Genomic DNA, 13468 nt, shown 5'->3' on the forward strand with positions numbered 1-13468 from the left:
GACTCAGGAGGGAGAGGGGCCAGGGGGAGGGGCAGGCCTGTGAGGTATACTCTTTGGTTGTTTGATGATGCATGGAGAGGATTGTGATCATTTCAATGAAACAAAATACGATAGGATGAATGTAAAACTAACATTCTCCCATGTAAACCCACATAATTCACAATAAAAACTTTAAAGAAAAACAAAAAAAAAACTCAACCCAAGGAGATATGGGACAACCTGACTTTCACCTCTAGCCGGTGAGAAGGAAAATAAAGAGATTTAGTGCAAAGCAAGTTACCTGAAATGTAATGGAGTTATGGTCTAGCTAGTGAAGCATGAACCAGAAAAACTATCACATATAAAACAATATAGGAAACACTCACAGAACAGAGTGTTGATAAAACAGCATTTCAAAAGTTTATCACTAAAACTAATATTTCACTTTCTATTTACAGAAAGTTCATTAATAAGTTATTTCACTTTAAAGTTATACATGTAACTCTGTTGTTGTTCAGTGTCATAGAGTCGGTTCCAGCTCAAAGTGATCCTGTAAAGGGTTTCCAAGGAGCAGCTGGAAAGCTTGAGATTCAAACATACCTTACAGTCCAGCACATTAACCTGCAGTGCCACACTAGGACTCCACATGGAACTATAACGCATGTTAAATGCTTAGCATAGTACCTAGCATAAAGTGAGCACTCAATGAATGTCTTCTAGTAGTAGTAAACGTAGAATTAATAACTACAACACTGAGTCCTCACTAAAGACCTTTTACAAAACTCTATAAAAATCAAATCAATTGGAGGTTTTCTACATACCAAAGACCATCCCTGCAAACGGGCTACAGATATCGTGAGCATTAGCAGATTTGGATCGTTCATTAATAACATTGTCTCGAGCACTAAAAAAAGACAAAAAAGAATTAGGACCCAAATAACTTTTCAGGAAGCAAAAATTTACAGTAAAATGTAGATATGAGTTACTGGCCTTCCAGTGTACAATGGACACTATAAACTGCTGAATACTGTTAAACTTGAGGTAAAATCCTGGCATTTTAAGTTTTGTAGTTAGTGGGGGTGCAATGCACTCAGAGTCTATAGTATTATAGGCTTTTTCTTCAGTCTGCTTCACTGGCTCTCCACAGGTTCTCAAATAAAATCCTTTGCCATAGTAACAGTTGCCCAAGCAAGGAAAATTAATGTTTAAGTACACATCAGTAAATCATACAAGATAAGAGAAACGCAGTTCCTTTGTACATGCTTGGAAAACACTCCATCTCTAAAAGACTCTTGCAAAGTCTCCTTTAAAGAAAACTCAATTAATTAAGCTAAAAGCAAATTGTCTTATCTCAGCCGCTACTTACATACTACTGTTCTTCAAAGAAAGCTGGCGTATTTCCTGACATGTGACAATATTATCTTTAATTATCTGCTGGAGATTCAAAACCACTAATCCACTGTGTGACATAGTAAAGTCATCAAAAAAACTAAAAACTATTAAGTAAAAAAATATTACACTACAGAATACGAGTATCTTTTCTCACATGGCAGAAAGGAACAGGAGCATTATTTCCATGCAGTAAGCAAAAGGTTAGCTCTTCAATAAGCCAAAAACCAAAATCAAAATTTTGAAAGGAAAATTCACAAGGTAGAAATATTTTCTATTTATTTTGTCAAAAAATCTGTATAGACCCAGAACTACAAAAAAATTTTTTAATCCATTAAATGTAGGCTTATTTCTCCTTTTACTAGTTCAATTTTATATACTTACAATGATAAGGACTTATTCAGAACATCCTATTATTATGTGTGTTAACTAGAACTTGCTACCATCAAATGAATGTGGTAAAGTACTATAAATACTCATTTAGTATACCCCTTGCTAAAGGAGCTCTGGTGTGGTGCTGTGGGTTACTGAGTCCGACTACAAAGTCGTTTGAACTGCAAGGTCGACAGTTCAAGCTTACCAGCGGCTCCTTGGAAACCCTACACAGGGTCACTATGGGTTGGAGTTGACTTGATGGCACTTAACAACAACAAAGGAGCTCTGGTCGCGTAGTGGTTACAAGTCTGGTTACTAGCCTCAAGGTAAGCAATTCGAAACTACCAGGAGAAACAGGAGGCTTTCTGCTCCCGTAAAGATTTACTGCCTCGGAAACCCTATACAGGGTTGCTATGAGTCGGAACCGACTCCCCAGCACACCAACAACAACCATCACAATACCTCCTGCTAAGGAGCTCTGGTAGTACAGTGGTTACGAGTCAGGCTGTTAATCTCAAGGTCAGCAATCTGAAACAATCAGCCGTTCTGCGGGAGAAAGAGGAGGCTTTCTGCTCCCATAAAGATTTATAGCCTGAGAAACCCTATACAGGGTCGCTATGAGTCGGAGCTGACTCCACGGGACACCATCACCATACCTCCTGCTTTTTTCTGCCTTTCTCACTAATAAAGGAAAGCTGCTAATATATTATGTCATTCCACTTTTTGAGTATGACATTTTAGGCAGGATCCAGAGTATAAAAAGTGAAAGGCAAAACCTCTGTTACATACTATACCTGTTATTTCCAGCAGATGAAATTCGTATGTTTGATCGTTCTGTGAAATCACCATCATACTCCATAGAAGGCACATTCCCTCGTCTGTTCCCATGTAGCCTTAAAAACACATTAGCTTATAAAGCATACTAGATACACAGTAGGCCTTCTTTTGTCTCTTTCATGTTTTTATATTTGGCATTGTTGGACATATCAAGAACAAAGTATCATAATGAACTTTTATTGTGAAACATTTTAGAATTGATTCAAATGGAGTTTCATTCAAAAATGCTCGGCTACTTAATGAAAGAATAAAAATTAAGATTGAAGTCTTTAAAACAAGGAGCTTCTTACAACATTTTCATTATAAATTTTAGAAATGTATCTTTTCAAACCCATGCATATACAAAGACTTTCATATGAATTTATGGGGTATTTATGGAACACCTACTGTGCACACCAGTCCTACTCCAGGCACTGGCTGTCCAGCATTAAGTGCAGCAAACACGGTGCCTACCCTCACAGAGATTACAGTCAAATTCCAAGTGAGATCACTGTTTGAAATACAAATTCATAGATCCTATGAGTTATTTCACTACATATGCATGCCTTTTAAACTGAGATATATAGCAGCAATCTTACCATTAAATTAAACCAAATGTAGCAAACGACAACACCTGTAACACTGTGGATCACATGAAAGAAAATAAACATGAGCAAAAAAATTAATGAAAACCACTATAAACAAATATGGTGATTTCAGCAAGGGTAGAAAATGATCAATTCATTTTAATCAATGACAACCAAGATTCAAATATTTAAATTTTCCCTTTAAATCTTTTTTAGAAAACAATAATGTCTTCCTTTTTCTGACTACCTGGTGCAGACAAAAAATTATAAAAAAAAAAAAAAAAAAAAGGTTTTTCATTTAACTAGTCAGGATTTTTTTAATTTTTTTCCATTTGGCAAACATTGATTTCTTTAGCTTAATTTCTCAAATAAGAGAAATCAACGAATGTTTTAAACCTATCAGTGTCCATGAAAATCACCATTTCCTAAATCACAGCATTACTCAGCTGTCAACTTCACAAACTTCATAACATCTTTCTCAAGGGCTACAAAAAAGAAATATGGTTGTTAAAAGAATTATTCAATATTTCAGGTGAATTTCATTAGATTAAGAAAAATTGCAAATTTTCAAAGGTAAGAATCATCTTGCTCTCCACATGAGCAGCAGGTGAAATGCTCTTGCGTGTCTCCACTACACAAGCCACTGTGTCAAGACCATCTGTGGAGGAAAACGTCTGTACAGAATTTTAACCTTAGTTTAAGGCTTGGAGTGACACATAAATGGCTTCCTTCTTTCATCTGTAACTAAACTATACAACTCTCTCCATAAGCCCTTTCAAAAAAAGAATTTCCATTTCTAAAAATGCAGCTGGTTTTACACTAAAACCTAAGCATTCAAATTTCTCTTGAATATTAGTTTAGTGTCAATCTCTATTTTCACCACTTAAGGAACAGGTAAATATTCAGGTTTACCACTAACAATGCCTGGCAACCAGATCTAGAGATGCTAGATCTATGTAAATATGTACATGCACCAAAAGTTAACATAGCAGCTCTGAGACTACCTATCCTTACAAAGGCCTGCTGAGAACTTCAATTTGGGGTTCGGGAAGAGAAGAGGGCTTTCCCACCATCATTATAAGACTTGTTCACCACAACTCAGCTATCTGTGTACACAATGTAGTTTGTGCTGAACAACTGCTTTGCTTCTGGAGTCAGGAATTTTGTTAAGCTTGGCAGTGGTAGCTATATAAACAATCCACTACATCTAGTGGATTCCAACTCATATCGACCCTACAGAACTGCTCCTTAGGGTTTCTGAGGCTGTAAATCTTTATGGGAACAGGCAGCTTCATCGCTCTCCTGTAGAGCAGCTCAAAGGTTCAAACCACTGACCTTAAGGTTAGCAATCCAATGCTTAGCCCACTGTGCCATCAGAGCTCCTTACCATACATTGTTGTTGCTGTTATCAAGTGCCATGGAGTCCATTCTGACTCAAAGTAACCCTGTAATAGTTTCCAAGGAGCGACTGGTGGGTTTGAACCACTGACCTTGCGGGTAGCAGTCCAGTACTTAACTTACAGCGCCACACCAGGACGTTGCTGCTGTTGCTGTTAAGTGATTTTGTGTGGGTTCCAACTCACAGCGATCCTGTATAGGGTTTCTGAGGAGTGGCTGGTGGGTTTGAACCACCAACCTTGTGGTTAGCTGTCCAGTGCTTATCCTACAGCGTCAAATCAGGACATTATTGTTGTTAAATGTTGCTGAGCCTGTTCTGTCTCATGACAACCCTGTATAGAGTTTCTGAAGTTGTATATATTTGTGGGAGCAGAAAGTCTCGTCTTTCTCCTGTGAGACGCTGGTGGGCTCGAACTGCAGACCTTGTGGTTCCCAATCTAGTGCTTATCGCACAAAGCAACTGCACTCCCCACACTAGAGCATCTGTTGTTGGTATTAAGTGCCATGAAGCCAATTCCGACTCATAGCAACCCTCTATAGGGTTTCCAAAGAGTGGTTGGCAAGTTTGAACCTCCAGCCTTGCTGTTCAACCTTTAGGTCCAATGCTTGTCCTACATACAGCACGGCACCAGGGCTCCACCAGGACATTAGTCTTCTGTTAATATAGGCTCACTGGGAGAAAGAGCTAAATTTATCCTTACTTAAAAGAAACTATCAAATTGATAATGATAATAGTTATATTCCCTTCTTCTATCAAGAACTTTTCAATTGTAAATGACTTCCGATATTAAAGGTACCCTCATTTTAGATGTCAAAGAAAGCACTGCGGTCTTAACTACTGGTAACCATTTTCTACCAGTTTTCAGTTTTTCCCCCATTTTTTACTAGTTTACCTTAATTCAATGATGTACCTTAATTCAATGATGATGTTTTTCTATTATCAACTCCATTTAAACATTAAGAAAATGGTTAATATTAAAAGGACTCTTTCAAAGATACATGGAAATTGATTAATTACTGATGTTGTTAAGTGCTGTCAAGTCTGTTCCAACTCATAGTGACCCCGTACAGTGGGGTAAAACCACCAACTTTGTAGTTAGTAGCCCAGTACTTATCCTATAGCACCAAAAGGAATAACAAACTAAATGATTTATATTCTAATAAGCCATTTCTCCTCATTTACTGCTTATGACCCCTGCAGCATTTTTAGCAGAGTAGCCTATGTTTAAAATAAACACTAGCTCTATGAGGCTAGCACAAATGCTAATTTCAGATGGAGTGTTATTTCAGAATTTATTAAATGACCCTTAAAATTTTAAGCTAGCAAATATATAAAGTTAAGTAGAAGGGAAATAATCACATACAAACTAAAAGGCAGGACTTTTGATGCTAAAAATGTCTGTTACTGATTAACATCAGTTAAAAGTAAAACACAGTAAGATAATATATTAACTTCTACAACTCAAGTTAATAAATAATAAACACCAGGGCAACTATATTCAAAAAGAGTCTATAAATTTCAAAATCTTGTAAGACATACTATTACATTCAACTTTACAAAACTCCTAAAACACTATAAATTTTACTCCAAGACAGTAGCTATGTAAATATAAATAAAGACACACAGAAAATACAAATGGCAAACACAGTGCTAACCACCTTGTTATCTATTAAAGAACACTGCCAGGGATTCAGGATAATGAGCTTAGGAAGGTGAAATCACGCATCAGTTCTGGGCTTCAGTTTTCCCACCTTTAAAGTGGGAAAAATATTTTACTAATAAATAAATTATGGTATATAACAGGTTTACAGGGTAATACGAGAGGAACTGAGATTTATATAAAAATCAAGAACTACTATAAACCAAAACAAGAATTATCAGGTGCTGAATTTTAAAGAATAAAAAAATGGAGTGCAGGGAAATGTAGAAAAGGAAAGGAAAATTAATCAGTTAGTTAATCTTAGTCCTGAACTTCTGGTAAATTTACCATGTTATCAGAAGCAGGAAACACATGCAGTAAGAGATCAAATGCAGATGCACATTTCACTAACAACTAGAGTCACATTTTACCCACCAACTATACTGCTCATGAAACTGACTTGCCAACGATCTATAGGAAACATTTTGTTTCTTTGTTAGAAATAAGGAATCTATGAGATTTCGGAATCCAATGTTAACCTTAATTGCCACAGAAACATATGTGAAATGAGGTAAGAACATATGCATCAACAAAAAGGGAGTAACATACTAAAACATTCTAAAAACTTTTCATTGTCGAACAAAATTTATTCTTATTCATCCTATTTATTTTTAAAAATACTACTTGGAGAGATTGTTGTTGTTGTCGTTAAGTGCCGTCGAGTCGGTTCCGACCCATAATGACCCTGCACAGGGTTTCTGAGGCTGTAAATCTTTACGGGAGCAGAAAGCCTCATCATTCTCCCGCAGAGCAGCTGGTAGTTTCAAACTGCTGACCTTGCGGTTCACAGCCCGATTCATAACCACTACGCTACCAGAGCTCCTTACTTGGAGAGATTATATAGCAAGAATTTGCTTCACTTACTGTGGGATATGAAAAAAAATAATTCTCAAATAATGAGGAAGAAATTCATCTCCTAGTTTATGTACAAAATGATCAGAATGTATAATTATAAAAATAATAGATTAAAATATATTTTTAAAAATAACAAACACTCTATGTCTCTTAAAACTCCTAACCTAAAAGCTAAACAGACACTGTAATGAAGCAAAAGTTGTGTACAAAGAAGTTGAATACAAAAAGTTGTGTCTTACTAAGAGTTCAACATAACCTCTGGTTTCCCCAAATAAGAGCTCTTTTAACTTAGGCAGTCTTTGACTACCACCGCACATGGTTAAAATATATTTTCAAATACAGCACATTTTAGGATTTGAAGTCTTTTCTGAGTACAATAAGATTTAGATCACAGTAACTAGAATTGGCATTCCAAAATTTGAATCCTTTAGTTACATTACCTAAACTTATTTGAAAGGTTGGGTGCTGAGCAGGACTGAACTGCTGCAGCCGAAAGAGAAGATAAAGAGTCGTAAAAGTGCATTTGTTATTAATGACTAGTATGGTGAATGTGCAGAATTACTCCTCAGAAATTTTTCTAAAATACTAAACAATCAATCTCTTTGGACCAATAAATGAAAAATAAACTGCTCCTATAAGGAGCTCTGGTATCGTAGTGGCTACGAGTCAGGCTGCTAACCTCAAGGTCAGCATTTTGAAACTACCAGCTGTTTCACAGGAGAAAAGATGAGGCTTTCTGCTCCTGTAAAGATTTACAGCCTTGGAAACCCTGTACAAGGTCGCTATGAATCAGAACCGACTCTACAGCACATAACCAACCAACAGACTGCTCAAAATTTATATTTAAACCTTTCACGTTAACAAATCAATGGCTTAAATGGGGCCCTATTTTTAGCATTAAATTAAGTTAGGTTAAAAATATTGCAAGCTTTAAGTATGGAGACAAATAGGACTTAAAAAGACCCAATTGCAGCAGCTAAGAAATCACAAATAGTATAAAAACAATCATCCAGATAGGCTGAAAAGCATTTACAAATCTCATCCAAAAAACTTAAATCATCTCAGTTAAATACGATTTTCAGTAAATAGCTTCAAAATTAACCAACATATTTCACAAAGGTTTTTAAGACATGCAAACATTAAAAGAAGCAACCGATTTTTACCTACTCCAATATGTCTCTTTTTACCCAATATCCTAAAATTGGGGTGCTATTTGATCTGAGTTTAAAGAGTTTACTTGACTTGTGCCAGGGATACTATAAATTTGTGACAACTCTGAATTCTCACCTCAAGGGAGGATATCTTTCTTTGAACACTTCACAGCATGAACTCAGACTGTGAACCTGAATCAGTACTGGCTTTTGTTCCAAATTCTCACGGAAGGTTTTTGTGTGTTTTTTTAACTGACTCAACTGAGCACGAAGGTGGAGACATTAAAGCTTCCTTTCTAGAAAGGGAAGTTTGTTTCTCACATACTTTCACACAAAAAGTATAGTTTTTCAGTATCCCAGTTTTGTAAGGGGACCCTTTTTAGATTACCATCGTGTGTGAGTTGCATGGGTTTTTTTCCCTTCCCCTGAGTGGCACATAAAAATTATGGTCTATCTTAAAACTGCATCTAAGGAAGTAATCAAGCATGGCAAATTAAATAGAGCTATTTCTCCCTAATATAATTACAAAAAATAACAGTAACAACATTATACAAATAAGGAAATAAAAATGAAGAAAATACCTGTCATTTGTATATACTCTCAATGGTCTTCTATCAAAATCACTTTCATATCTAAACCTCTCGTCCATTTCTTCACTTACTTCGGGATCATGGTCTGGTCTGTAATACGGTCTATCAAAAACATGATCTTCATTAAACTTGTGCAATCGTCTATCTGGAATCTCAGACTTGTTGGCAAATCTCTGATGTTTTCTATTGGAACTGCCCACTTCGTCATTAGTTTTTTTAATAATTCTTCTATTCCTTAATTCAATTTCATCATAGAGTTGTCGATACCGGTCCTCCTCCAGCCGCCTTTGGTTTAGAAGCTCTTCATATGCCTCTGAAGGAGTTAAGACATCTCTCCTAGGACCTTCTGAATTTTTGCAGGATGTTTGTATTTGTGAAGGTATATCAGGCTTAACTTGACAGATACATTTTGTATTTCTTTCACTCTTAGGCTGTTCCATTTAAAAAGGAAAAAGTGGGGGGGGGACAGATCTCAATGAGATACTATTCTTTTTCAGAGATAAACTATACATTATTTGAGGGTGCAGTTATCTATCATCTCTACTCTGGTACTTAATTATCCTTAAGAAAAGTTATATCTTTTGTAAATTTCATTTACTAAAGAAATTAAATTTCATTTAAGAAATAAAATTTCATTCTTCAATAAAATTTAATATCAAACAGACAAGAAAATAGTAATATGGGTAAGTAGCTATAAAAAGACAGAATAAACTAAATGCAAAACCTTATCTCAAGAAATATTAAGTGTATTTTGGTAGTTGCATATTGCTTCAAAATATTTCAAATTATATTCTTTTATCAACAAAAAGACAAAGACCATAGTAAATGTTTTGCTCCTAGTAACGTTAATCACCCTTAAGATGGAGTAGAAAATAAAGCTAGAAATTATCAATTAAAATCACTTAATAAAGCCAATCTCTAAAATTAAAGCTCTCCAACAATGGTGTGGTGCTGCAGGCTAATACATTGGAATGCAATATTGGTTTGAACTGTAAGGTTAGTGGTTCAAGCTCACCAGTGGCTCCTTTGAAACCCTATACAGGATTGCTATGGGTTGGAACAGACTAGACAGCACTTAAAAACAACAACAACAATAAAGTTATAAAGTACAGTAAGTTCTTCAACATGAAAAGGAAGAGTTTCCAAAATTTTATGTCCTTTTAAAATTTTAATTTGGCTTAATTTTTAAAATTTATATAAAAAACTAAAGAAATACCTAAAATATTAAAAAAAAAAAACAAAAACAAAAAACAAAACCATTGTAAGTGAAGTACACATTGTTAAGTTTGTGGCATTAAGGTTTTTACCTAAATACAAACCTACCTCAGTACTCTTTTCTACCTGTCTGAATTTTTCATTGGATTCTTCCTTATCCCTGAGAAACTGATTGTATTCTTTATTACGTTCAAGTTTCAATCTTTCCTTAAAACAGAAATCAAAAGGCAATGTTATCTTCAACTAACAGAAAAAGAACCTGATAAACAAACAGAATGCTGCATCTGACTCACACAAATGAGACCGCTTACCCAGTTAAGTAGCAAGCTTTACAAACCATTTCACAGACAGAAGTAATTATAACGTACGTGAATAGCAGATAGATGTCTAAGACGACCAATGCAGGCACCCAGGTCCTTTCTTGACACATTGTTGGTAAGTGTTACAACTCTGTAAAAGGGTTTCCAAGGAGCAACTGGTAGACTTGAACCAATGACCTTACAGTTACCAGTCCAGTGCTTATCCTACAGCACCACAGCAGGGCCCCCTTAAAATATACATTACTATACACTTTGTTCCAAGGAGCTCTGGTAGCATAGTGGTACCGAATCAGGCTGTGAATCACAAGTTCAGCATTTTGAAACTACCTGCTGTTCCGTGGGAAAAAGATGAGGCTTTCTGCTCCCACAAAGATTTACAGCTTCTGAAACCCTAGAACTGACTCCACGGCACATAACCACCACCACCATACACTTTGTTCCGGATGAACAAATGATGTCTCTAAAAGAAGGATCTGATTTGGTTGTTCTGCAGCTCCATAAATACTTCAGAGTTACATAGCTTAGATGGTATTTTCCAAGAAGCCATGTCCCACATACAAGGAGCCCTGGTGATGCACTGGGTAATGTTTTGGGCTGCTAACTTCAAGGCTGGCGGCTCAAACCCAGCAGTCACCCTGCAGGAGAAAGAAAAGGCTGTCTGCTCCCAGAAAGATTTACAGTCGCATAGACTATTTGGAGCAGTTAAGCTCTGTCCTATAGGGTTACTGTATGAGTCGGAATCAACTGGATGGTAGTGGGTATACCCCATAAATCCATGGATTCTTGATTGGTCTACCATAATAATTCTAGACAAACAACATAAAAGCTGCAAACAGATTCCTATCTATGGATGTCTGCTACTAGTTAATACCCTTAATGCATTTGACAGGAGACCTGTCATTAGCCTCCTTACAGGAAGTATGGACTCTATTCAAGGTTGGCGGTTCAAACTCACAGGGTCTCTTTGAGTCGGAACCGACTCAATGGCACTCAACAATAACAACATGGACTCTATTACCTTCCAGCCTTCTCAATATCCCACCCTACTCTTAAAAAGGATAGAATAGAATACAGACTTGCTGCTAACCCTTTCCTTCTCAATGCTAAAAGATGATAGATCCTCTTTACATTTTAAACATGGAAAGATAAAATTTTCTTACACTAAAATGGAAAAGTTCTGCTGAAACAAAAGTCTATTAAATTAGGAAATGTTCTTAGACCCTAATGGCTCCAACATTATTGAAACAATACAATCTAAAAATATATATTTTGTCTTTTGAAACTTATTAACTGTCCATTTTGTCTTACATACTATCTCATGATCTCTGATCTACCTTGGGAATTGGATCTCTACAAGAGGTGTAGAATGAGTGCTTTACTGCAACCTCTAAAGGGTATGGACATGTACTATGGGTCAATGAAAACACTCAATTCTCACCCCACATAAAAACTCAGTCTACTCTCACTTCCATTCGTCTCACTGATAAATCACAGCATAAACTTCATAGGTCAGAAACCAATGCTGAAAAAAATTGTGAATATTCAATTAAGTAAAGCAGAATACAGCCAAAGAATGAACATATTAAATGCATTTATCATATTACATGATTACAAATACAATGTCAATTCCTTTTTTAAACAGCAAAAGTAGAGACCCCAGATTTTTAAAAAAGAAATATATTCAAGTGTGAAGAAATGAAGTATTCAATTGGGAATATGTTCTATTATAATTACGATGTCTCAGAAAATTGTTACCCACAAAAACTACTCCTATCCACCTACCTTGGCTGATAACCTCTCATCAATAGGAAGAGAAACTCCCAGAGTAGATGGATCAGTTTCATCCAGAGATAGAAAATCTTTCTGTATATACACATTAAAAACAAGGTATTATCTAATTGCTTTCATAATGTGTTTCATAAATGTGTCTGTTTACATTAATTATATATTCTAAACTATTACATTGTACAAAGCAAAAGAATAGGATGGAGATGAAGATAGAAACTAAAAATTCATAAGAGATCAAACCAAAAGTGATTCGGAAAAAAAAAAAGGAGGCTTGGCTTCAAACCAGTTCTTCCCAGTTCAGTCATGGTCAACAAAGAAAAAACAGAATGTACCTGAATGTGCAAAATGTGGGTACACCAGAACACTAGCCAGAATGGGAAAAAGTACAGGTTTGCACCCTATTACAAACGTAATCTCCTTAGAAAACAAGGGCAATTTGCATAGCAACCAAATCACTTAACCAGCAGAGTCAGGAATAATAGTGCCCTGCTTAAAGATGATGGCAGACTGTGCCACATTTTGTGCTACTTTGGATGCGTGTCCCCTCTCCACAATCCACAAAATCCAATCTCCCACATTCGCTCCTGAAAAGGCTCTCGCTATGCCTCTTCTTAGTCTCCCATTTCAGGACTTCCATCTTTTTTCCCATTCCAGTTATCGAACTGCTTCACCCAAATTATAAAACTGCAGACCTCTTCCAATTTGGCCATTACTGACCCAGTTCTAGTTGGTTCGAAGTCCTGGAAAAAAGCAATTTTCTTGCAATTAGCAACTCCCTGATGAAGAATCAGGCCTTAATTTTCACTAGCAATACAAAAATATCTATTGATTAAAAAGGATCAAATATATGGGATTTGGGGAAAGAGACTACTTCCTAACTTATGTTTCTCTCCTAAGTGCGTATTTCCATGTCATTCTCAGTGCTCTTATACTGTTCTTTTATTCTTAAAACAAATATTTAAAATTCCTCACAAATGCCCTTATGTATGCTACAATTTTTCCCCTATTTTTTTTTTTTTTTTAATTTTTTTTTTTTTTTTGCAAGTACATGAGCAGATATCTACTCAAATACCAAAAGATCTAAATTTTTTATTTGGCTTCTTTATACCTCTCTCCAACTTTTACTCTTTAGATAGTATAGGGACTGCAGTCTATTAGACATGGCATTAGACTAGGAGTTTAAAAGGAAACTCTACTCCTACCCCAGCACTTTCGAGTTTTGATAAGTTACTTAATCTCTTGGACACAAATTTTCTTCTTCTATTTATCAAAACTCTGGTAGCGTAGTGGTTACGAATCGGGCTG

General features: G+C 35.9%; 1 protein-coding gene across 1 annotated transcript in view; it reads right to left on the reverse strand.

Moving 5' to 3' along the window:
- Positions 1 to 13468, reverse strand: part of CSPP1 (centrosome and spindle pole associated protein 1) — a 135244-nt gene that overhangs the window by 82042 nt on the left and 39734 nt on the right. Inside the window, exons 5-9 of the mRNA XM_006860038.1 lie at positions 12158 to 12238; positions 10164 to 10262; positions 8832 to 9271; positions 2538 to 2636; positions 801 to 883 (exon numbers count right to left, since the gene is read on the reverse strand). Of these exons, the coding sequence (XP_006860100.1) occupies positions 801 to 883; positions 2538 to 2636; positions 8832 to 9271; positions 10164 to 10262; positions 12158 to 12238 (802 nt within the window). The remainder of the gene's footprint in view (positions 1 to 800; positions 884 to 2537; positions 2637 to 8831; positions 9272 to 10163; positions 10263 to 12157; positions 12239 to 13468) is intronic.

The sequence above is a fragment of the Chrysochloris asiatica genome, unplaced genomic scaffold (genome assembly GCF_000296735.1).
Source record: "Chrysochloris asiatica unplaced genomic scaffold, ChrAsi1.0 scaffold00036, whole genome shotgun sequence".
Taxonomy (NCBI): Eukaryota; Metazoa; Chordata; class Mammalia; order Afrosoricida; family Chrysochloridae; genus Chrysochloris; species Chrysochloris asiatica.